General features: G+C 39.4%; 2 protein-coding genes across 18 annotated transcripts in view; one reads left to right on the top strand and one right to left on the bottom strand.

Moving 5' to 3' along the window:
• ARFGEF1 (ADP ribosylation factor guanine nucleotide exchange factor 1) overlaps positions 1-25,848 on the top strand; it is a 235,950-nt gene that overhangs the window by 90,471 nt on the left and 119,631 nt on the right. For 2 of the 4 annotated variants that reach the window (XM_051609823.1, XM_051609825.1), the window contains 5 exons: positions 279-418; positions 787-955; positions 1,857-1,995; positions 2,859-2,976; positions 3,702-5,181. In XM_051609823.1, coding sequence (XP_051465783.1) covers positions 279-418; positions 787-955; positions 1,857-1,995; positions 2,859-2,976; positions 3,702-3,866 — 731 coding nt within the window. In that variant the 3' untranslated portion in view covers positions 3,867-5,181. Of the gene's footprint in view, positions 1-278; positions 419-786; positions 956-1,856; positions 1,996-2,858; positions 2,977-3,701; positions 5,182-25,848 lie in introns of those variants that run through there. The other 2 variants (XM_051609824.1, XM_051609826.1) reach the window with 2 other exon arrangements.
• CSPP1 (centrosome and spindle pole associated protein 1) overlaps positions 9,112-25,848 on the bottom strand; it is a 59,292-nt gene continuing 42,555 nt past the window's right edge. For 11 of the 14 annotated variants that reach the window (XM_051609833.1, XM_051609831.1, XM_051609832.1 and 8 more), the window contains 12 exons: positions 25,537-25,680; positions 24,832-24,945; positions 23,425-23,538; positions 22,234-22,300; positions 20,259-20,379; positions 19,409-19,548; positions 18,759-18,899; positions 18,165-18,205; positions 16,819-16,882; positions 12,573-12,682; positions 12,245-12,395; positions 9,112-9,921 (listed from right to left, as the gene is read on the bottom strand). In XM_051609833.1, the coding sequence (XP_051465793.1) occupies positions 9,695-9,921; positions 12,245-12,395; positions 12,573-12,682; positions 16,819-16,882; positions 18,165-18,205; positions 18,759-18,899; positions 19,409-19,548; positions 20,259-20,379; positions 22,234-22,300; positions 23,425-23,538; positions 24,832-24,945; positions 25,537-25,680 (1,434 nt within the window). In that variant the 3' untranslated portion in view covers positions 9,112-9,694. Of the gene's footprint in view, positions 9,922-12,244; positions 12,396-12,572; positions 12,683-16,818; positions 16,883-18,164; positions 18,206-18,758; positions 18,900-19,408; positions 19,549-20,258; positions 20,380-22,233; positions 22,301-23,424; positions 23,539-24,831; positions 24,946-25,534; positions 25,681-25,848 lie in introns of all 14 variants that reach the window. The other 3 variants (XM_051609839.1, XM_051609843.1, XM_051609834.1) reach the window with 2 other exon arrangements.

Raw genomic sequence — 25,848 nt, 5'->3', positions numbered from 1 at the left:
GTGAAGAGGTAACATTGAGTATTTGTCCAATATATGGCAAGCAACTTTAAAGTCAGGAAATAGCTTTTTTCAAACTGCCAGTTGTTACCATGGTGATCAGCCATGATTTTACAAGAGTAATTCCGATGGGTGGATTTTAGGTTCAGTTTATAAATGTGCTTGAAGTTAAGCTGTCCTTAACTTCCTCCCAAACTAGGTCAAAAAAGAAAAAAAAAATTGCAGTTCTTTAGTTAACAAGCAATTTTCTTTTTATTTTTTTTTTTCTTCCTCCTTTAAAGAATTTCCAGAACAGAAGTTATTTGCTGCTCTTTTGATCAAATGTGTTGTACAACTGGAACTCATTCAGACTATCGACAACATTGTGTTCTTCCCAGCAACTAGCAAAAAAGAGGATGCTGAGAATCTAGCAGCAGCACAAGTAAGTAGAACTGACAGGTATCTCTCTTTTTTAACAGCTTTGCCTCTAGTGGGTAAAAGTTCATGAAGTCCTGCAGTGTCTTCTAATTGACAATTTTTAGAAGCACTTGAGAACTCCAGCAGGCTGCTGAGATCTTTTATGTCTTGCATTAAATTGCATTTGCTGTGCTAGGGCAGCACATTGTGGGGATTAAAACATATGCAGTTTAGAGGTATTTTTGTATTGGGATGTGCATACAACTTGTAATACTGTTTTAAGTTTAAATACAAGTATAAATGAAAACAGGGTAGGATTGAGTTATCACTGGAGCTTGCTTAGGACAATGTTGAATTTTTAACTGAAATCTCTTCTTTCTTTCTTTTTAACAGAGAGATGCAGTAGACTTTGATGTCCATGTGGATACACAAGATCAAGGGATGTATCGTTTTCTAACATCACAGCAGCTTTTCAAACTCCTCGACTGTCTGCTGGAATCTCACAGATTTGCTAAAGCGTTTAATTCAAACAATGAGCAAAGAACTGCTCTCTGGAAAGCAGGTGAGTCAGTCACCTTGGAGAAATATTTTGCAAGGATGTCTTACTGTGCTTTGAATTGGCCCCCAAAATAGGTCAGAAGTACTCTGATGCTGAATGTAAAATTGAGTATCAGTCTGTAACTTTATATTCCTAAAATCCCTAAGGGAAGGAGACTTGATCTGTGCAGGTCCAAATATCTTTATTTCCTAAAATTTAAGATTTTACTGGATTATGCCTGCTAAGCATAACCTGGCTGTAGGTGTCAGCTTGGAAGCTGCAGACACAAAACTTGTTGGGGGGGGGTTGTTTTACCTGCTCATGTCATTTTCTGAAACAGATGAAAAACTCTCTGTAGCATTGTGTTTAATCTATTTCTTGCACCAAAGTTTGCTATGCCAGTTTTTTTAATGGTGAATGCATACTGTGAATATGCTGCAAGCTGTTTTGTGCATTCATGTATGCATCCACAGAACCACTTCAGTTTGAGCGAGATAATGTTAAAAAGCTGGTATGGACCTCCAAAGCTCTGGAAACAGTGGTGTTGTAGGCATTTTTATCAAAACGAAGCCTCAAAACAGTATACACTAGAGATACATGATTGAGACAAAAAGGTCCATTGTTCAGAGCACTGGGACAGGCTGCCCAGAGAGGCTGTGGAGTCTCCTTCTCTGGAGACTTTCAAAACCCACCTGGACACGTTCCTGTGTGATTTACTCTAAGTGATCCTGCTCTGGCAGGGGGGTTGGACTAGATGATCTTTTGAGGTCCCTTCTAACCCCTAGGATTCTGTGGTTCTATGAAAATAATTACGTAAGGTGGTTCTTCTGTCTGTGTGTAGAGGATGCTTAGAAGGAGAAGTAGTGGACTGTGAGGGAAAATGACGGATGAAACAAATCTAAATGGATGCTTGGAATTTCTCTAGGTTTCAAAGGCAAATCAAAGCCTAATCTTCTGAAACAGGAGACCAGCAGTCTGGCCTGTGGGCTACGCATTCTGTTCCGTATGTACATGGATGAAAGCCGGACCAGTGCGTGGGAGGAAGTCCAGCAAAGACTACTAAAGTAAGGTCCATGTAGCTGAACCTGGAGATGTTATTTCTGATGTTAAAGAATGTTCGGTTTTATTTGAAAGGATGGGCCTCCTCCGTTTGCACTGCACTTCCTAGAGCTAGCAACAGGATGGGGGGTGGTGGTCACAGCTCATACGGTGTGGTTTTATGTTGTGTGGAGAGTGCTGTACTTGCAGCTACTAGTGCTGCCTCAGCTTTTTGTTCTCATTAGATGTTTTGCAGGGGAAAACAAAGGTGTTGTTACCTTTTTTGTAGCATGTGAATAGGTGAGGGATTGTTACAGCTCCTCTTTAAAAAGAGAAACAAGTTGTCACCTAAACCCTGCTTTTTTCTTTCAGTAACTTCAAGTATTTTAGAGAACTGATGCTGTTCTCATCTGCAGAAATGAGTGTTGGGCTTGAGGAGCCTAAGGGCACACAGAAGCTTTTGGTTTTTTGCTTATTTGTTGATGTGAATACTGAGGTTCACCTGAATCCTTTTAGCTTACAAAGTTGTTATGTCAGGATTTACAGATCAGGGAGCAGAGCTGAAAGCTAGCTGGTCACATCAGCATCAGATACATTTTTGAAGTCTACATATCATTCTGTCACATGCAGTTTAATACCTCTCAAAGAGCACTTGACACACTTCAAGGGATGATGTTTTGTCAGCATATTTAATACTGAAGTCCTAGGACTTTGGGTTTGAGTTGAACAAAATCTCTGCTTTCTGTTATTGATCAGGCTTACAATAGCTTTCATAAAACAATGGTGTTCTACTACAATGATGTTCTATTGGTGTAGTTGCAAAGCCAAAGCTTCTTCTCTGCAGTAGAGCTCAAAATAAAATATTAGTTTTTGTGTCTTTTCTCTCCAGTGTCTGCAGTGAGGCTCTGAGTTATTTCCTCACTCTTACATCAGAAAGTCATCGGGAAGCCTGGACTAATCTATTACTTTTATTTTTGACAAAAGTCCTGAAGATAAGTGATGAAAGGGTAAGTAACTGTTTGGAATGGAATTTAAGACAATGTTTACAAGTAAGAAGTAGTTCCAGACTGGTTCTTTATGCATAGCTAATATATTTGACTTTTAAAACTGCTGCTGCTCCTCGTTGAGGGGAGTGCACATTGAGACTGCACTTGACAGATACCGTCAGTAGTAATGCAGAGTGAGGCTGCAGTGAGTGATAAAATAAAAAGTGTCTGAGAAAATTTAAAAGATGCTAAAATCCTTGAGAAACGTGTGTTGCTTTTACCCCTCTCCTGCTGAGGAAGAAGATTAGTGGCTGATATTTTATTCAATGAAATAACTGCTGTTGCTGCTTCCAGTGCTGTGTGTTTATCACCGTGACCTTCTCCAAAGCAATTCTGCAGTAAATAAATCCGTATTTGGATCTCCTTCTATTTCTAACCAAACTTGGCTGAAATATGAAGTGAAAGGGGCCAAGTACAGCAAAAAACTAAAATAGAAAGATTCTTCCTCTTGAAGAACAGGCATTAGCAAGGAGTTGTGTGTGGCTAGTGAGCATCTGTCAGAGTACATCACAGCTCTCTCAGCCTTGTTCTAGCACTGCTGGCTTCAGTTCTAAAGATGTTTCTGCTTGTCACTTTGTGCGTTTCTCATCTTGACTTGGCAGAGTATTTAAAATTCTTCACTTGCAACACACTTACTGAGGTGCTTTGATGCGTAATAGAGTAACTTTTGTTTGTTTTCTCCTCAGTTCAAGGCTCATGCCTCATTCTACTACCCTCTGTTGTGTGAAATTATGCAGTTTGACCTTATTCCTGAACTCCGAGCTGTCCTACGAAGGTTTTTCTTGCGGATTGGTGTGGTTTTCCAAATATCCCAACCACCAGAACAAGAGTCTGGAATAAGCAAGCAGTAGCAGATAGTGACTGAGTATTGCTCTGTTTTAAAAGTTTATATTCCTCAGCTAAATAAAAGGACTGGGTAGCTGAGGCATTCTGTTTGGACATCCATAAAAATGGTTTCTTTATATGGCAACGTGTATCCAGGGCTTAACGGTACAGATACTTACAACTGTAATTAAGGCTTGCAACACTCCAGTCCCTCCCTTTCCTGATGGATTATCTCTATCTGTTTCTCTTGCCTGGCTCATGCTGAGCACAGAGCCAGTTTTTAGCACAGTCCTCTTGTCAGCACGGGCTGCAATACCCTTTACTGTCCTAGACAGCAGTATAAGCAACGGATGTTTATGGCAGGTGTGGACGTAAAATGTACCCAAAGAGCTATATATGTAAAGGTTTGAGCTTCTGCAAGAAGTACAACTCAGGAGAGCTGTATTTTGAAGGATAAAATGTTTATAGTGAAAAGAAAATGGAGATTATTGTTCATGGTAAAAGATATCTAGCAACTATGTCTGATATTCTAAGATTTTTGCACACTCAGGCTGTCTGAGACCTTGGTAATCATCCTTCTGTGAAAAATGTACAGAGATGCAGGTCTGTAATATAAACTCTTTAACACTATACAGTTCTTCCTGAATTGTTTTATTTCTGTATTATTGATTTGCTGAAAACCCACAACACTTCATTGTTTACCAAATGCACTAGAAGTTTGAGTTTATTTTTTGGGGTTGTGATTTTTTTTTCCTTTTTCTTTTTTCTTCTTTTTTTCTTTTTTTTTCCTTTTTTTTTTGTTTGTTTTGTTTTGTTGTAGCCCAGAAGTTAGTGTTGCTGACTTTTGTCAAGAACAGAGATAGAAATATTGAGATTGACGTAACTACCAGTAATATACTTGTTTTAGGGCTTTTAAATATAACGAGCCATTGAAATGATGATCCCTCAAGGACTGGAACTTGAATCACTGCAAACAAGTCTAGGTTGTGTCTGCTGTCGAGATGTTTTTTGTTTGATGTAGATTTCACTCTTATGTACAGAATTTAATGTTGAATATATTCAAGTAACAAATCTGGCATGGTTTGGGGACAGTTAAATCTATTGGAAATGTATTCATACTGTGAACTGTGCTCTGATGGTTAAAAGACAAGATTGTCAAGCATTCTGTATTACAATGGATGTAGAAATTTTTTCCAGATGGACAAAATGTATATGGTACAGATATGTAAAGTTTTCTATGTAAAAAAAAAAAAATTCTGTACAACTTTCTGTACAATATTTGGTTCTCATCTGGCATATTCTAATCAGGTTATAGGTCAATAAAGTTTTTGAACTCTTTCATCAGTGCAATCAAAACCAGCCTAATCCACAGCTACTTGTTTTACAGTTCCCTTTGCCTCGTGTGCTCTCATTTCAGAGGAACAAACCCCAGCCCTCCAGGGGCAGAAAGGTGGGTGCCTTTTGGCTGGTTGACTAAGATGTATCTTCTCCCTGCTAGGCAAATACAGGATGAAAAAAATGGTAAGAAGTCTAAAAAAAAAAAAAAAAAAAACGGCAGGATAAATGTGTGTATGTTGACTAGTTAAATGAACCCTACAGTGCTGCACAGGTAGAAACTGAAATGCTGCGTTTTGCTTTTTGGAGACTGAAATGAGACTGAAATAATACTGTGGAGTAAGGGTGGATGGGAGGGAAAACTGCTCATGGCTTGCGTGTGCACACTTTGCTGGATGGACTGGCTGGATGGCCAGATCCAAAGAGTTGTGGTCACTGCAGTTAAATCCAGTTGGCGGCCTCATGAGTGGTGCTCCCCAGGGCTCAGTGCTGGGGCCACTCCTGTTTAACATCTTCGCTGATGACTTGGATGAGGGGATAGAGTGCACCCTCAGTAAGTCTGCAGATGACACTATGTTGGGTGGGAGTGTCGATCTGCTTGAGGGTACGGAGGCTCTGCAGAGGGATCTGGACAGGCTTAATCAATGTGTCAAGATCAATTACATGAGTTTCCATAAGGCCAAATGTCGAGTCCTGCACTTTGGCCACAACAACCCCCAGTGGCGCTACAGGCTTGGGGAGGAGTGGCTGGAGAGCTGCCCAGCAGAGAGGGACCTGGGGGTGCTGATTGACAGCTGGCTGAACGTGAACCAGCAGTGTGCCCAGGTGGCCAAGAATGCCAACACTATCCTGGCCTGCATCAGGAATAGTGTGACCAGCAGGACCAGGGAGGTGATCTTGCCCCTCTACTTGGACTTGGTGAGGCTGCACCTTGAGCAGTGTGTGCAGTTTTGGGCACCACAGGATAGAAAGGACACTGAGGTGCTGGAGAGGGTGCAGAGAAGGGCAAATAAGCTGGTTGGGGTCTGGAGAACAGGTCTTTTGAGGAGAGGCTGAAGGAGCTGGGGCTGTTCAGCCTGGAGAAGAGGAGGCTGAGGGGAGACCACATCACTCTACAGCTACCTGAGAAGAGGTTGTAGTGAGGTTGGTGTTGGCCTCTTCTCCCTAGTGACTAGGACAAGAGGAAATGGGGTCAAGTTGCACCAGGGGAGGTTCAGATTGGATAGCAGGAAAAATTTCTTCACAGAAACAGTGATGAGGATTGGAACAGGCTGCTCAGGGAGATGGAGGCACTGTCCCTGGATGTGTTTAAAAAAATGGGTAGACGTGGTGCTTCAGGAGATGGTTTAGTGGTTGTGGGTGTGTAAGGTTGATGGTTGGACTTGATGATCTTGCAGGTCTTTTCCAACCTTACTGATTCTATGAAAGGCTGGGATTACAGTTGCTCTGACTGCTGACTCAGAATGCATCAGTCAGCTGAGCCTTGTCAGTGTCTTCAATTTTATAAGTCCTAGTGGAATTGGATTGTTCTCTGGTGTTTCCTAACAAAACTTAAAACTAGCAAAGGAGAGAAGTATGAATACTGAGAAGGTGGATGAGAGAGTCTTGTTTCACAGAGGAATCAATTTCCCTGTAGCCATTCACAGCAGACTCCAAAAATAAGCATAACCAATTCAATGGAAAAGCCAGTGAAGGGAATTAAAGCCATGACCCATGACTAGGGGTTTTGTCATAATGTTACCTGGGGTGGAGCAGAACCAAGTTGGATTTACCAAAGTCAGAAAGGGAAGAATTTAGATTTTTTTCCTCATTATTTGTAGTTGTACAGCCTTTCCTCTTGGGCTGTAGTTTAATTTTTCAGTTTGTGGTGTAATGTTTAAATCTTAAACCACCGTACTAGGCCAGGTGTGAGGTCTTTCTTGTCTGTTTGACAGTGACCAGTAAGGCTTCTTAGAGGATAGTGTGTCCCATCCATGTTGTTGTCATCCTCTCTCCCATCCCTGTGACAAACAACATTCTTAGTACCATTACCAAGATGTTCCTGATGCTGTTACACAAGGGTTGTTTTAACAGCCATTCATGGCTCTGTTACCTGTGCATCCTCCCTCATTCCTTCTTAAATGTCACTGTTCAGGAGTCAGCATTCAGTGGCAGTGAGTACAAGTAGATTATCTAAAAAGTTTGGTAATTTGGGTTGGTTTTGTTTGGTTTTAACCTTACTGCTTCATTGTGTTGTGTTCTCCTACTTAGCAATGACTTTTTTTATAGCATGACCTCATCCCTTATTTATTGTTTATGTGGAAGAGGCTGAATAGCTGTTTAGTCTTGGTTCATGGAGAGCTGAACTCCTGTATCATCATTACTCTTTTCTGTACCTCTCTTTAGTTCTTGCAGTGCCAGAACTGCGGTAGGTGTGCTCTGGGACACCTGCAGCTCTCCAAGCGCTCAGGTCTACAACGATCAGAAAAGCAGGGTTGGGAGCAGGAGCTGGGGTCTCGCTCAGCTCAGGACTGTGGGTTGCTGCATTTATTTTGCAGATGAGACCATAGAGATTAAATAAAGTTAAAACCAGTAGGAAGGCAGGCAGAAAGGCCCTGCCTGCAACTGAACTTGGGATAAGCAGAGGAAGGTGAAGGAAAGATTTTGAAAAGAGAGACATGATGGACCTGGATGCCAAGGGGAGGACATCTTTAAGGAAGTGTGTAATTGACTGTGCTGAATGTTGCTGAGCAGTGAGGGTAAAAGTGGTTGCAGGTCACTGCAGAGGGGAAGAAAGCAACTTAAAAGGCAGGGAGGAACTGGCAGGACTGAATACCAGCCTAGAAGGGGCAGTGACATTTACAGAAATTCTTGCAGTGCGAGGAGGGTGGCTTGTTAGGATGACACTCACTCTGCTTCTGTTGGAGGTGTGGGGGGGTTAAAGTGATCTTGGTTCAGGTAATAAATCAAATTAAGGCCACCAGCTGAGGAAGAAAAGACAGGCTCTGTATCTGGGCTGGAGGTTGATACATTCATTGCACTGAGTTCAACTGATGAAGTAACTGGAGTCATCAGGGATCAGAAACAAGGGGAAGGCTGGCAGGTGGCACATGGAATACAAGTATGAGGTATGTAAAGTGGGCTTCACCATGAGAGGCTCTGCAGGAGGGTGTTAACACTGCATTACAGAACGTTTTCCTCTTAGCTGCTTATTATTATTATTTGGGCATTCCTTCCTCTAGGAAATTCAGAATCAAGCAGAGCTTTAGCTGTTGTAGTTCAGTGAACCACTGAAACACCAAGGTGAAGCAAGGGTATGACTGTGCCTTTCCTCGTGGTTAGGAATTCCCACACAGAAGCCAAACCTTGAGCAGCAGCAAAACTAAACAGTTAATAAAAATTGCTTTCCATTTACTAAAATGCTATCTTCAAGCTTTTCTGCCTGCCCCCTTGGAAGGCCACAGCAGAGCTCTACTCCAGGATTGTGTTGTCCTTAGCCTCTTCCCAGAGAGGCAGTGCCAAACCAGGCTAATATTTTTACCATGAGTGTTTGGCTCATCAGCCAAATGGCTTCTCACATTCATCAGTTTCAGTATGACAGCACTGGCCCCCCATTGCAGGAGGCTTAGTGTTCTTCAAGACCCAGGCTACAGCATATAGTACAGGCCTCCCAGCTGCTTGATTCTGAACTTCCTAGAGGAAGGAATCCCCAAATAATAATTTATTACCTGAACCAAGATCACTTTAACCCCCCACACCCCCAACAGAAGCAGAGTGAGTGTCATCCTAACAAGCCACCCTCCTTGCACTGCAAGAATTTCTGTAAATGTCACTGCCCTTTCCAGGCTGGTATTCAGTCCTGCCATGTGGTTTCCTCCTTCTTTGCAGACAGCCTTAAGTCTCAGATGGTAACTTAATGGAAGTTTAGCAAATAACTGAAGAAAACTGAAGTCTGCGTTCACATTTTAGTACCAAAATAATTTATTAAGTCTTAAATCAGAACCATAAATTAAATATATGCAACGATATCTGTATATCCAGCACATAACAGGTTAGGGAACTTAAGTTAAATTGCTAATAGTATTTTTTCCCATAAAACTGTTTGCTGAGCTTTCACGCAGGATAGTACTCATCACTGTATGAAAAGCAAGTGCCCTTCTCCAAGTTATTTACTCTTTTGCTAAAAAGCTTAAAATGCATCTCTGTAGTTAGGTTACTTTAGGAGTCTGGCTATAAACAAAACTAAAAATTAACTTTGATTTAATATCAAATTCACACACACACACAATCTTTGTGGTAAGCCCAGCTCTGAGGCTGAACTTGAATCAAAAGTGCAAAAGCTGCCAAGCTCTTCCTCCACTTCCCTCATCATGTAACAGAAAAAGAACCATCCCTGCTCTAACATTACACTGCACCTCCTGTTCCTTTATTATTGCTGTTTAAAATTCCACACCCTGCTCACCACCTCCATGGAAGAGACCCATCAGGGCTGTAGTGCTGAACAGCCCCTTCCTGCTGCAAGGCACAGCTGGTTCCCACCTCAGCCATGAGCAGTGGAGAGGCCCTGCCAGCTGAGCTGCAGCCTGGCTTCAGGCGAGAGCTTTGCTGGGCTTGACTGCTCAGCCATGAGCTGCTGGAGGGTCTCTGAAGTTCCTGGTCGCAGCCAGGGCTCTGTTGCAACTGTGTCAACAGAACTGGGCCGTCTGCCAGCGTTGGGTGGAGCGTGCTTCAAAAGGTCATCTGCTTCTCCCAGGGAGATGTCCTCACCTGGAAGCAAAGAAGAGCAAGGTACGTATGTTAAAGGGGACAGCAGCTTATCACATCCTACCACAATGATTTGCTATATCGAACAGGCTTGTCCAGCTGCAAGAAATGCAGAAACAATGCTTCTATTTCTTGCTACCTAACACACATTTTTGATGTTCTGGGAAACAGCTTCATCTAGAGTCAAAAGCTAAAGACTCCCAAGTCTTTGGTCTCTAATGCCAAGAGCTCCTCCCCTGCCAGATCCCTGAGGGGCCCATACAGGCAGCCTTGGATGGACTTGGTAGAAGGTTCCTGCTTTCCTGAAGCCTCCTATTATAGTGACAAGGCAAAAAGCACAGAAAATACATATAAAAATAAGGTCATTAAATGACAGTATTATAGCTAAACACTCTTGTAAAAACAGTCTCTCACTCAGGCAAGAACCTGGGAAGGAGAGAATTATTTTAACATAGTTAAAAACAGTGTGATTGTGAGCAAGTCTGTACATCACAGTCCAGCATAGCTAGTAACAACAATGCAATGTCAGTCAAATGCCTACTGAGGTAAGTCATCATCTTCTAGCAACATCTTCAGGCTCCTTTGGTGCTGATTTTAGAAAGCAAAACAGATCAGCTATGGGACAAAACTTGCTTAATTAGAATTTCAACACTTCGTATCCTCCACAAAAAAACTCTTAATTGTTCCCATATAAAGAATTTTCTTCAGAGTTGTCACTTGGTAATTCACAGTTTGTATCTGGAGGCTGGGGATAAGGACACCTCTTTCCTTTGTCTGAAATACTGATTTAGAAATGGTGTCTAGATTCCTGCTGAACAGTGACTGCAGAGTACACCCTGAACTGCAGAACCTCCTGCCCCAAGGTGAGAACAAACTCCTGCAGTGCCCTGGAGTGAATCCTAGTGTTTGACTTGTCAGCCTGCACTTCCCAGGGATCAGGGCTGCTGCCCACTGATCATGGTGATCTCCAGCGTTCCTTTACTTGAAGACACAGAGGAATTGCCTAAGAAGTCTCAAGCAGTTTAGGCAACCTCTCTCACCCATAGCAGGGTCTCAGCCACATATCTAATGTGCTTAAAGCTGTAATAATTCTCTCTTCTGTACCTGAGTCTGCTTTTGTTTATACAGTTAGGAACATGCCTATATTGTCCGCTGGAAAAAGTAGCTGCTGGCTGGCAGAGACTTCATCACCCAAAGTACTTACCAAGTCTACATTGATGGGAATGGTTTTTTTGGATGGGTGAAAACAGAAGGAGGCCTGGCTCCAATATGCACTAATTTTCCAATTAAGAAAACAATTCTAGAGTGGCTCTAGGATTCCCACATCAGTCTCGTAAAAGAAAGTGAACTGATAAGAACAGAGCTTCCTTACTGTGCCAACAGGATCACCTCTTAAAATTTATCAAAGCCTGTAAATTGCCATCTCCTGGTCATATAAAAGACAGATAACTAGTTAGGGTTCCTTAACTACTTATTTGACAGAGTTGTTTTCTCCCAGCAGTGTCACCAAGGGTGGAGGTGACAGTCCTAGCTGTTGGGAAAACAGGAGAATGGCCCAAGGGTTCTATCAAACTGTGAAGGAAAAGGAAGAAAACCACTTGGCTTCACACTTTTTTTTTCTTTTTAAATGTCACTGGATATGAGGAGGGGACAGGAGTGCAGGCAGCAGTGCAGCCCTGACCACCACAACTGAGCAAAAAGGATCTCTTATTCCATTTCCAAGAGACACATATGTGCTCCAAAGAACAAGCAACATACACCGACATAAGTGTACATATATACACACATATAGAAATCTTACATAGCTAAAGGCTGAAGCTCTGGAGACAATGACAAACAGAAGGCAAGCAAAATAAAAAGTATAGTTCACACTATATGAGGTGAGATAAAACAAGGGCAGAGAAATAAAAAAACTTCACATAGCTAAAAAGTTTGGGTGGAGTAAAATCAGTAAAGCATTTGTTTAGATTATAGAGAAAATTAGTAAGAATGGGGTTTTTCAGTGATTTAAAACTGACAGTGAGATGGTTCAAACAAACAAGAAAAGGATAGAGTGCTTGTAAGGGCACCCCTAGCAACAGAATCAGAAAAACTGTCAGCATCTGTACCCTCTTTAAGTTTATAAAAAGGATGCTGACACTGTAATTGCCCAGACAGCACAGCAAGTGCCTCCTAAAAAAGGGACATTTCATAGAATTGTGAAATGGTTTGAGTTGGAAGGGACCTTAAAGATCATCCAGTTCCAACCCCCTGCACGGGCAGGGACACCTTTAATTATTGCAATTACTTGGTATTCACTGCGTCACCTCTGCTACCCAGAGCATACCTAAGTGAGCAGATTTCTGCTGTTGTTCAGTCAGTCTCCACAATCGTTCTTCATTCTTGCCTTTCAACTGATCAATGTCGAGGCTGAAGCTCGAGTGCAAAGAAAAGCTGTCAGGCTGCAGCAACGGTGTCTGGCCCAGGGGAACATCCTCCTGCAGCAAATCCAAACATGCACAAATCTTTCAAAATAGCATCCTTTTGAAAAGGGCAAATAGCTACACAAGTACACTCTCAGTATCCCCACATAATGCAGCCATAAGGAACCACAGGAACCATCTGAAGTTAGGTCTGTGGTCCCCCTTAACGTTTAATCCACTGCTGATACATACAGCACACTCCAAAGCTCTCTGCTTCATTCGTCTCCTCTCCCTTGCAGAAGGAGGAAGCTGTGGTGATAAATTGATTTCTCGTGAGGCAGGAAACACTTCCCCATTAGCATCTGGAAAAAATGGTGAAATCACTTTCAAAGAAATCAAAATAACTAGACAGTGTTCAAACCACTTTATGTTTTTTGAAATGAGCCAATATATTGTCTTTTATTTAATCACAGGAATCAAAGGAATAGTACTTGTTAGAAAATCTTGCATAAAGCCAGTGATAATTCAGATGCAGACAAAAGAACAAGGTACAGCAACAAGGGATGAACTTCAAACAAAGGTAAGGAATACCTTGAGATACATGATGAGATCTCTCGTATCTAGAGGATAAGGCACTTCACACTAAAAATCCACCACCTACCTCACTTCACCATATCTTGTTTATATCTAGATCTTTAAAGAAATCCAGGACTCAAATGAGTATAGTATCTCTGCTTGAAAGACAGAACACGAGGCAAATTGGAAGCATAAAAAGATACAATCATGTAATAAATGATCACAGAATCACAGAATGGTTTGGGTTGGAAGGGACATTAAAGATCATCTAGTTCCAACCCCCCTGCATGGGCAGGGACACCTCCCACTAGATCAGGTTGCTCAGAGCCCCATCCAACCTGGCCTTGAACACTTCCAGGGATGGGGCTTCCACGGCCTCCCTGGGCCACCTGTTCCAGTGCCTCAGCACCCAGAATATATACTAATGTTTCATGGAATATGAGAACATAAGCAATGCCTTAAGCACATATCCTTAGTCATATCTTACACCTTTTCGTGCAATGAAGTGTTGGAATCCATTAAGACAGTAATAAGTACATTTTTGATCATACCTCCATCACATTACAGTGGGGGCAGTTTAATCTATTTTTAGATTATAAATGAACCCTAAAGTGATGTCTCTGCTTCACACTTTTTTGCCCTTACTTTGCTAGTTCTGGAAACTACTTCAAATACAAACTGTTTCAAACAGTTACATTTTTTTCTCTCTGGGACCAGTACCCACTGCTCGGATGCTGGTTGATGGCTTTGCCACTGCTTGGTGTGGACAGTGGGCTCTGTGTTTTCGTTCAGTCCCTCTAGTAGCTCCAAGAACAGAGCCTCCCAGAAAAAGAAAGGACTCTGCTCAACAAAACCAACAGAGAAACCATTACCACCAATTATTCTTTGTGACAACAAAGAAACCTTTTGGAAAGGCTCTTATTCTAGTATGACATACTAAGTTTAAAAAGAAAAAAGAGGTAAGAAAGATAAAATTGTGTAAATATATATATAATAAACACAGTACTGAAAAATTGTACAACATTTGTCTGAAATTATTTGGTTTACTAACGGACATACTGTGACGCTGTAAATAAACCATGACTGTGGAAAGAATGGTTTTTCATTTCCTAGCCATATCAAAATAAATTTTAACTATTTTGTATCATATTCATGAGTTTCAAAGATCTTCAACTGAAATTCTAAAAGCAACAATTGTTTCAGTTGAAAATTGAAATACTTCATACTGAAAAATAAATTTGATTGATATCAATATTGAGGAAGTTCAAAGAATCCAAGACAGATTATTTTAATTATTTAATATATTCAGTTGGTTTTTTTCCCTAGAAATTGAAATTTTACTATCCTCTCCACTTTCCCTCCCTCTGTGTCCCCAAAGGTACTCAGGCTCCCATCACAAATGTTCCAAGAAAAAAAAAATAAAAATCAAGGCATAATTTTGAAATGGTGTATGGATAACAATCCACTCCTCAGAATTCTAGTTACAAGGTAATCTGAACACTTCATTATATTATGAAGTGCTATTACTCAGCATACAAAACAAATTGTTTAATCACGTGAATTTATCACAAGAGAAACAAAGGACAAGCTACAGAAGAATTTATTTACACCTTTAGGGTTTCATCAGTGCAAGATGCTACCTGTTCCTTTAAGCACGTATCATTCTATGTAGATGTGCTTTCAAATCACTGCATTAACACTAATGAATTCTAGGGTTTCAAGTGAGGAAAAAAGAGACAAAGAAATTGATAAGCCTCTTTATTCCCAGCTGACTCAAGTTTCTGAGCCCTAGGAGATAAAGACAATTTCATTTGTAATGCTGACATCTATTACAATATTGAGCTAGATTTTAAATCCATGACAAAAAAAAACCCCACAACCCAAAACCCCTAGAGGGTAGTGTTATGTTCTTCTTAGGAAATGAAAAACATTGTTAAAATACACCACAACTATTTCACAAAAGACCCTCAGACAATGTGAGCAGCACAGTTCACAGAGAAGGCAGCCCACAGATAATGGGAATTTTTATTTTTCATTTCAGGGATGTAAGCCATCAGAGTCATATTCAGAATTTTAATAGCTATTTATAAAGCCCAAATTATGCAAAGGTAACAAAGTTTTAGTTAGTGCCCACAGCTCAGTATTGAGGAACATGTTTTTCAACACAGTCATAAATAATGTGGGGGAAAAAAAAAAAAGAAAAAAAAAAAGGAAAAAATATTGAGAGCAAATAGTATGATAAGCTAACTCCATCACCTCAGTAAGCTGCAAGAATCAGTTGGAGGGGAAGAAGGTAACAGGAGAAAGGACTATAAATACCATGAACCTTGTGAAAGTGATGAATAAAACCAAGCACCCTGTGACACAGATGGCAAATTCAGGGCAGATGAAAGGAGATACTTCAAACAAGAAATTTATCCACACAACAGTGCTGATGGTAAACAGCTAGAGGGATTAAAAAACGCTGATTCTGACTCACGAAATAGAACCTATTGAGACCCAGCTTATCAGATGCAAACAGAAAGCATTTGAGTCAGGAAGGTTCTGAGCTACAAGTCAGCAGAGGCTGAAAAGCTCCGGTAGTGTTCCCGTGCCCCTGCCCTCCTCCTCATACTCTTCCCCATGTGCCCATCCTGGCCACCCTTACAGACAGGGTATTTGGCCAGGCCAGGCTCTAGACTGATGGACTTTCATAAAGCTGCATCCTTTCCTCATTTGGCCTGTAAATAATAAATACTATTTCCTAACCTGAATAAGAAGGTATTGCAGACTACACTGAGTACCAGATTTACTGAACAAACCTGAAAGCCCTGTCCTGTGCCCTTCCCAGTGCCAGATTCTATCTTGTCCCCCAGGATTTGCACATTAACAGAATAAACTCAAGTACATTTCAAGTGAAAAATTATCCTTTTAACCAAAGCCAGAGATAACAATCATGGTATATGGAAACATATCTAGTTTCATTAAAAAGCACTTGCAGGAATCTACTGCATCTCCCCTACAGCAAAGAATAAAACCTTGTGAGATTATTTCCTATAGATGATTGAAGAGGATTTCAGGGTGCTGCAATGCTTACTAACAGAAAATAATGAATAAACGCCTGAGCTAGTTGTTTGGTTTTTTTTTAAGAAGTTTTAGCCTTATTATTCCTAGTAACTGGAAACAAAACACATCTGAAACAGCACTTTTACCTACACGCATTTAAAGGCTGAGCAAAGAGACATAAAACAAAGTGAGACATAGTCCCCTATATAAAAATTTTAAGAAAACAAAAAGTAATCTAGTTTAGATGATTTAGAAGTGCTTACAAGTATGATGTTGCAAGGTATGTAAAGTGATGTATGAACAATAGAAAAGTGAGTACTTAAGAATGAATCACTAGTTTATACCCATATAATCATACTTGAAATCAAGAATGCTTGAAAAACATAATAAAAATGAAAACTGCTGGCTGCCCAACATTTATGTTTCAGTAGGGACACCTCCTAATTGTAAGATGTGGTTGCTAATAAATAATTCTATTTGCTGCAGAACAATAGAAGAGCACTGCATATTCTACCATTGCCACACATTTGCTGAACAAAGCTGAGTAGATGTCAAAAAAAGCTCCCTGACAAGGCTAACATCCCAGTCAGAGTACAACAAGCATAGACAGATGCTTTCTCATTAAAAAATATGAAGTGGTATAAGGCAAGTGAGCAGCATCATTAAATTATAGGTGTAAACTTTCCAATAGATTAGAGTATAATTCCATGAAGATCTGCATTTTAATTTGGAGGCATAATTTTCTAACACTTTAAAACAATGCCCATGGCTACACCCACTGCAACTTTTAAAACAGCAATAATAATTTTGGAGACACATCGTTAGATTTAAACATGTTTGTACACTCAGAACATGCTTAGGGGAGGCATAAACTCACCAATAAAAGCACTATCCGATTCCAACAGTGAATTTTTCAAGCATTCAACAGATTCATTCCTGAGCTGCAAAAGGGAAACAGAAAACATACAAATTCAGATGCCCCAACATCTTTCTGAGGCCAATTTATAATTAATGTAAACTCATTGCCAAACTTCTGCAAGGCAAACAGCAGCTCTACAGGGTCTTCACTTTATGGCTATATAAAAAATTTACATGTTTAAATACCTCATGTTCTCTTTAAGCATTAGGGATTTTTTACTTTTCTGTACTAATCACATTTGCTGAAGTCGCCTACACATGGCAGCTGTTACGGTAACTTGTGTATCACAGACATTTCCATCAGGAATTCTATCCTTGTCACTCTGCTTGAGTTTCAGGTCAGCCAGCTCTAGAAGTGAGCTTGGATCCTAAAGTTGGATGAAGCACTGATCCACTGAAAAACTATTCCTTACGTTTCATGTATCCTACCACATACAATTTTTGATACTAAAGCATTAAAATAACAAATTTCTTCACGGTAACAAGAAGCACTAAGAGTAACACTTGTAGTTCACTGCATAGTTGCAACCATTTGTTACAAAAATTCTACTATTTAATAATTTATGTTGAAAACCACTCTGAAATCAAAGCCATAGAAACTATTAGAAGAAAGAAAACAAGAGAAAACAAATCTTTTACTGCAAATCATTGCTCTGAAGATGAATTTCAGGCAACAAATTACAACTATAAAATGCATTAAGGTGATTTAAAAAAATAAATTATTTCTGCACATAGTTACAGTGTTATCTTTGAGGCTAATGGCTTTGCTCTTGCAGAGTTCTTCATTTGGTTTTGTATACTTTCATGTTCTCATGAGACAAAATGAACTCAGTGATTCTGTAGTTTGGGTTAGTGCACAATTCCAATTTGATAGCACTTCCCTTCACTCTTTACCCCAAGTCAGAAAATAAATGTCCTATTTCAGACAATGATTGTAACTGTTGCCTGCTGTGTGCTTCACCTAAGCCACCTGAATGCAGAGCAACTGCCCCTGGCTTGGCTTTTTCTGCTAATTCCACCCCCCAGCAGCAATCTAACATCATATGACTATAAAATAAGTAACCGTTAATATAAAAAGAAAGGAGTTATAGAATCAAACTACCTCTATACAAACAACTTGTAAGTCAAGTTTAAAGAAGCTGTTAGTCATTTTATTGACAAGCAAGAGAACTGAATAAGCTTGCTGTCTTTTTAATTTCAGTGTAACTCCTTTCTCCAAATCTGTGAAAGACACAGTATTTCTCACACTTGAAAAAGGCAAAGTAATATAATAAAAAAAAAAAAAACAAACGGTTTTCTTCTTACCCCTTCCATGGTTTGTGGACTACAGCCAGAAGCAGAATCATCTTGATCAATAAGAACCACAGAGACGGGACAAAACAATAGTATTGACATTAAAACAGTTAATACTAAAACATACTAAGTTTTATTAGCACATTATTAACAAAATTAAGACCACTATGCATTAGTTCTTTAAAAAGTTACCCACATCGTAGTGAACAGTGTTATAACATTTGAATGCAGTGTTTATTTCAGCTTCCTTATGTCAAGAGACATTCTTGAGTAGAATCAGAGAAATCATACAAAACCTGGTTTTATTTTATTTCTAAGAACACTGAGCATGTCAAGCCCTCACAAGAAATGTCACAAGGAACCTACCTGCTAATGCATTTATCACAAAACAGCTGAAGAGTTTTACTGTTCTGTAGTTTTCTTTCAGAAACAGTAACCAAACTATTTTCTCTTTGATTTCTCTGAAGCATGAAGCACTAGTTAAATTACTTTCAGGAAGCCAAGCAGAAACAGTCACAGTAATTCTAGGGCTTGTGCTTTTTAATTCCTATCAAATACACAACAAATAAAAATAATAGCAATTGTCTTGGACTGTTCATTCCTCACCTTCTGTTTCTCTTCTCATTCTCAGTCTGTCAAGTTTCCTCTTCTGCTCCCTCAACAGTGCCTGCTGTTGAATCTCTAGAGTCTGGTCATCTTTTGGAGGATCAGGATACATGTGTCTCAAGCCTATACGTGTTTCAGAATCTAGAGCAAAGAGATGAAACTTATTAACCAACGTTTATGACAAAAAAAATAATTAAAGAACTAGCTGCAGATAAAAAGTCATAAAATATTAGAAATAATAGTGATAATGGCCAAGAGGATGAGTCACTTTAGCAACGATCTTACAATTTTACTATATTAAAAATATATTTTCTGGTAAAGGAGAAACAGAACGTTACACAGAATCTTATCAAATTTACTCTACTTTCAGTAAGATCATAATATCAAATGCATAAGAAGTTTAAGTAGCAAGGACTGGATGCTGGGTGAGTGGTCAGAGTGGTAACTCAGCCTCACAGTGCTGGGAATTGCATGCACTTGTAGAATTGGCCACACAGAGAGAAGGACACACATCCCAAATGCTGCCTGCAGAGGGTGATGTGTTTGGGCAGTAGCTGTGAAGAACCTGATTTTTGTCTTTAAATCCTGAGTGGTGTGACAGATGGAGGGAAAGAACAGACATTTCACTACCTTTCTTCATCAATACCTGCCTTTGTATTTAAGTTCATTAAATTCCCAGATATTCTGTATATTGACAGGAGCTTGTGCTTCCTTTGCTGAAGGTGGCCTTACTGGAGCCTGCAGCCTGCCCATCTCAAATACGTCCTTTGGATTCTTCTCTCTCCTCCCACTTGACATGTTTGTAAAACAAGCAGAATATAATTTAGCACTGGCATATTAATGAGTTGGATGGACATCCAATACTGATCAAGCTCACATCTCCTATCCTTAAATAAAGCCATTATTAAAACAGGAAAATAAATTTGAAAGCAGTAACATTGCTTATTGTGTTATAAAAAGAGGTAATCTACTTAAAATAAAAAAAACCCTCATACTTCATGGAGTGGAACTAAGACTGATTATCTGATGAGTCTTTTCCAACTAACTGGTATGATTAACCACTACATTTTTGGAAGTAGATCAATTTTTGGAAATAAAAAGGGTATGGTTTTCAATAAGAAGAAAATTCCACAGCAGTATGCTATTCATTAACATACTCAGCAGCAGTAGTCCTGCAGTTTACAGGCACAAATCATGCCCTAGGAAAAAAGGTAATGAGATACAATTCTGGCTTAGGCATCTGGTTTAGACCACTCTCCAAGACAGAATATTGCAACTTCTGACCTTACCAGTAGAGTCATTCTAAACTTCAGTACAATTATTGCAAATAAACTATACACATTAGAAAAAACAAATACAATTTTATATACAAGTTCAATTTTTACACTTTCATTTCTCTCCTGTGTATTAGCCAACTACACTATTACCAGCTACTAATACACAGTAGCTTTGAGTTCCTGTGCAAAATCTGTCTTGTAAAGCTGGAGGTTAAATTCTTACCGTGTAATTGGTACCTCATCACCAGTGACTGCATTTTGTGACTGTTTCTGCAGTTGCCTCTCTTCACTATGGAGCCGCTTCCTCATCTCTAGTAAGTCATTTACCACATTCCTTTTTTCCCCTGGAATTTAACACAAACCATTTAAAATTGAAGGGTGTTGTAGACTCTTCTCTGCCTACCCGATAAATGCAAAGCAGAAAACAAAAAAAGGAAGAGATCACTGTTAATTGAAAGAAGGATTATACAAACACAGGAACCACAGTATTTCATACACTAGACATTAGGGTCAGAGCTTGTATTTTGAGAAAGCACAAGGACCAGAACCCCCACACAGGACAAAACATTCCAACTTCAACAGTTTCACTCCACTCACAAAAGGAAAAGCTGTGAAATAACCAGCAAGTGGGCAATGCCAGTAAATAGCCTCATTTTGAAATTAGCAAATCTACACAGCTCTCAAGAGCTCCAGGGGCATAGGAAAGGAACTGAGGTGCTACCAGCAAGCACAAAGCCTCATTTCTGTTTCCTGACTCAAAGTGTGGGATCTGTCTGCTCAGTGCAGAGTTTGAACTTCAACGTGTATTTTTAGTATGTACTTACCTTGACTTTTTAGACTTTCTTTGGGTCTAAGCTGTTTTTTGTGGTCAGGACAGCATTCCTCCACAAGGTAGGACAGCTTCATAGATTTCTTATTTTCCAACTAAGACACTTAATGACTTAGTATCTTACTGATTTTAGTCTGTGGCCTGAACCTAGCAGGCAAGCAAGTTTTACTAGCTTAAATCCTCAAACACAAGATTTAATTCATATACCTTTATTTCTCTCATGAGAAATGGTCTGCGTCAATCGATTTCCAAGAGATGCATTAAAAAACACTCTGCCTTCTGTTTAGGGGAAGATCCATAACCCCCCAGAATAGACACAGGTACTGACTGCTGGGAGTTAGCATTTGTAGGACATCATTTACTGTTACATTCCACTCACACTTAAAAAAAGAATCAGAAGAAAAGAGACTGCTTTCCACCCACATATTGCCAAGGTAACTAACATACAAACAGCAGAGGATATCCTCCCAGCATATCTGAATTTTAAAACCACCACTGAAAGCCAAGAGGAATGAGCAGAGGACTAGGTAGATTAACAAAGGAAAGTAGAATTTACAAGTTAGGACTGCAATGCTGTACACACTGTTGGTCTAATTCATTACTCAACCAATCCAAAACCCTCCCACTTTGCAATCTTCTGGTCACAGTGGTCACCACTGTCCTGACTAAATGATCTTGCACTTCCCATGCAGACTATTCCGTTAGCAGGATTTTTAGGAAAAAATACTCCTTAATGAAGACACATAATAAGTGCACTTTTGTTGTGTACTAATACTTCAGACATACCATAATACATTGATAATACTAAGACAGAGAAAATATCCACATAGAATTCAACCTTTTAAGGACTATTCCTTTGCAGGCAAGAAAGAGAATTGGAATAATTTTGGCTGGAAAAGACCTTTAGGACCATCAAGTGGAACCGTGAACCCAGCACACTGCCAAGTCCACCACTAAACTATGTCCCTAAGCATCACATCTACACATCTTTTAAATACCTCCAGGGAGCAACCACTTCCCTGCGCAGCCTGTTCCAATGCCCAACAAGCCTTTTGGGGAAGAAATTTTTCCTAATATCCAGTCTAAACTTGGCACTACGTGAGGCCATTTCCTCTTCTCCTATTGCTTGTCACCTGGGAGAAGAGACCAACCCCACCTTGCTACAGGTAGCTGTGGAGAGCAATAAGGTCTCCCCTCAGCCTCTTTTCTCCACACTAAACAACCCCAGTTCCCTCAGATGCTCCTCCTAAGACCTGTGCTCCAGACCCTTCACCAGTTTCATTGCACTTCCTCCTACTGTACCTTGAACTGTAACTGAGAATAATTTCCTAGTAACAGAAAGTGAGCCTGCAGTAAAGGCAATACCTACCGACTGCACGCAACTGATTTCTTATAGCAGGGACAGGTGGAGAAGGAGCCCTTGATTCTGGAGGATCCTGGTGATCATAATGAATACGAAATGATAACATGTTAAAGGAAGAAAATACAGCAGACGTAAGTAAATTTTATTTCCCTATTTGAGTCCAATTTATGTTATCTACCACTATCACTGGAAGACAGAATAGTAACTTTGCAGGTTGTTAACGTCTAAGGTTTCTTAAATCTGATCTTTAAACACATAATCCATCTTACTATGACAATACCACTAATGCACTCTTCAGTGATCTAGACAAAGCTCCACCAGTACTGCAAAGGCACAGAAATAAACCTTCCTCCAGAGCATTCCTAACATTCAGAGACATTAACAGTTTTATATAAGGTTTCAAGTCTTACCTAAAACATTTTCTGAAGCTGCACTAGAACTTATTTTGCTAAATTACCATTTTCATGGCAAATTCATTTTTTAAATTGCTAGCCCAGTTCACATAGACAGTTGGTAAAAAAAACCTTTCCAATTAAAAATCAGAAGCATAGCCTGAGATTAAAATATCCTAGAAGATTATTTAATATTTAAGATTAAAGGATAATCTTTAAGATTACCTTGCTCTTCATGGGATAATTTTATCTTTTTTTAAGAAATGTCCCAAGAAACATTAAATCAAGTGAAATAAATGAGTGGTCTTACTGTAAGTGATTCATGATGCAAAGAAGAAAGTGAAGGGCATTACCAGTTATAATCCTTTAGTATCTTCAAAAACAAAAATAAAATCACAATATCCATTGCTAGGAATCAACATTAAACTTCATGTCTGAGCCAAGTTCTCCTCAGAGTAAACACAATGAGCTGCTAGATTAGATGTAAACTTTCTTATCCTAAGCCTTGAGATCTCTAGACCTTTGGTAGGCTGGACAGTTTCTACACTCAAAAACAGTGTGCTCATACCTACAGAAAATGCACATGCAGAAAAAAAATATAAACAAACATCCCCCCAAAATCTCTTCAATACCTTGAATAAAATTGAACATTAAATTTCAGAGCGACAAGACTGGGCAATATAAAGACTGTCTCCAGCTATTTGTGGTATTCCACTAATAACTGGTAAACATTTAAAATCTGGTAGGATTTCATGCACTGCACTGCCTTTAATAAATCAGGGAAAGTCAACTACAAAAATCATACTTGTGCAGAAGAGATATGGCTCTCAGCAGAGGGAATTCTTTCTTCTCTTCTTATTACTTTGTTCTGAAGAGCAGGAATGACAGGAGAAGGCTGCCTTGAAGGCTGCCTTGAAAACTGCAAGGAAGAAAGCAACACTGAAAAGACATTCCCACAGATGCTGAATAAAGTAGGATTTTGGACAGGAACAGTTTTGTTAATGCTTTTCAGGTCACAGAAAAATGCTTTTGCTTATGTTAACTATTTTTGTCTTTAATTTGCTTTCAACTCTTAACCACAGTATTTCATACACTAGACATTAGGGTCAGAGCTTGTATTTTGAGAAAGCACAAGGACCAGAACCCCCACACAGCACAAAACATTCCAACTTCAACAGTTTCACTCCACTCACAAAAGGAAAAGCTGTGAAATAACCAGCAAGTGGGCAATGCCAGTAAATAGCCTCATTTTGAAATTAGCAAATCTACACAGCTCTCAAGAGCTCCAGGGGCATAGGAAAGGAACTGAGGTGCTACCAGCAAGCACAAAGCCTCATTTCTGTTTCCTGACTCAAAGTGTGGGATCTGTCTGCTCAGCGCAGACTTGCTTACGTGTTCAAGAGTTTGAACTTGAACGTGTATATTTAGTATGTACTTACATTGACTTTTTTGACTTACTTTGGGTCTAAGCTGTTTTTTGTGGTCAGGACAGCATTCCTCCACAAGGCAGGACAGTTTCATAGATTTCTTATTTTCCAAGTAAGAGTCTTAATGACTTAGTATCTTACTGATTTTAGTCTGTGGCCTGAACCTAGCAGGCAAGCAAGTTTACTAGAAGATTATTTAATCTGCTGTTCATGGGATAATTTTATCTTTTTTTAAGAATTGTTCCAAGAAACATTAAATCAAGTGAAATAAATGAGTGGTCTTACTGTAAGTGATTCATGATGCAAAGAAGAAAAAGTGAAGGGCATTACCAGTTATAATCCTTTAGTATCTTCAAAAACATAAAAATAAAATCACAATATCCATTACTAGGAATCAACATTAAACTTCATGTCTGAGCCAAGTTCTCCTCAGAGTAAACACAATGAGCTGCTAGATTAGATGTAAACTTTCTTATCCTAAGCCTTGAGATCTCTAGACCTTTGGTAGGCTGGACAGTTTCTACACTCAAAAACAGTGTGCTCATACCTACAGAAAATGCACATGCAGAAAAAAAAATATAAACAAACATCCCCCCAAAATCTCTTCAATACCTTGAATAAAATTGAACATTAAATTTCAGAGTGACAAGACTGGGCAATATAAAGACTGTCTCCAGCTATTTGTGGTATTCCACTAATAACTGGCAAACATTTAAAATCTGGTAGGATTTCATGCACTGCACTGCCTTTAATAAATCAGGGAAAGTCAACTACAAAAATCATACTTGTGCAGAAGAGATATGGCTCTCAGCAGAGGGAATCCTTTCTTGTTTTCTTATTGCTTTGTTCTGAAGAGCAGGAATGACAGGAGAAGGCTGCCTTGAAGGCTGCCTTGAAACCTGCAAGGAAGAAAGCAACACTGAAAAGACATTCCCACAGATTCTGAATAAACACTTCCATTGTATCTGTCCATTTTAAATAAATTACATGAAGAAATTTCTACAAGAGAAACAGTTCTATAATTTACTTAGATTTTGTCCATAAGAATTTTATATGATGGATTTCTTACATCATCCAGGTCAAGGGAAAATAATTACATGACAAGGAACATCACTGCTAAATAGGAGCAGTCCTACAGTCCTCTGAATTACTTAACTTTCTTTTTATTTGAGTTTGGACCTCAGCAAAAGCAGGTCGCAGTGCTTCACAGCAGATATAAAAATCAACTATAGAGTGTAGTTTGCTCTTATTTATCTTGGGTTTACTATTTTAAATGCAAATTTGATCAGCAAGATAACCTTCCAATGTAGTGTCTAATTTTTCAATCAGCTTTTCTCTGTGCGTGCACCAAGTATACCATACCCTGATAAACTAAGAGGGGGACAATACTGGAGGTAGAGGTCTGAGAAATCATTCAATGTCTTTAAAATTCAGTTATTTGCAGAAGCTAGGAAGAAGTATTTGTATCTTAGAAAGTCACTGAAGCATACCATTTTCTTCTCCTCTTCCATCTTTTCTTTATCAACATTTTGTCTAAGCTGCTCGTCTTGCTTTTCTGTATCTTTTCTTCTTTCGTCTGCCTCTTTTCTCCTCTCTACCTCTAATCGAATTCTTTCTTCCCTTTGCAATCTTTGCTGTAACATAAACATTATTAATACATAAAAAAGACTCAACATTATTAAAGTTTGGCTTTGTTTTTCTTTGAGAAGTTAAAGTTACCCATCAAAGTCATTAGTATGAAATTAAAAGTGTATTTTCTTAGGCTGACTTCAAACATTCAAATTAAAAACTATGCCATGCAA

The sequence above is a fragment of the Apus apus genome, chromosome 2, assembly GCF_020740795.1.
Source record: "Apus apus isolate bApuApu2 chromosome 2, bApuApu2.pri.cur, whole genome shotgun sequence".
NCBI lineage: Eukaryota > Metazoa > Chordata > Aves > Apodiformes > Apodidae > Apus > Apus apus.
The sequence above is the reverse complement of the archived record's forward strand: the minus strand, read 5'-3'. Positions and strand labels throughout refer to the sequence as shown.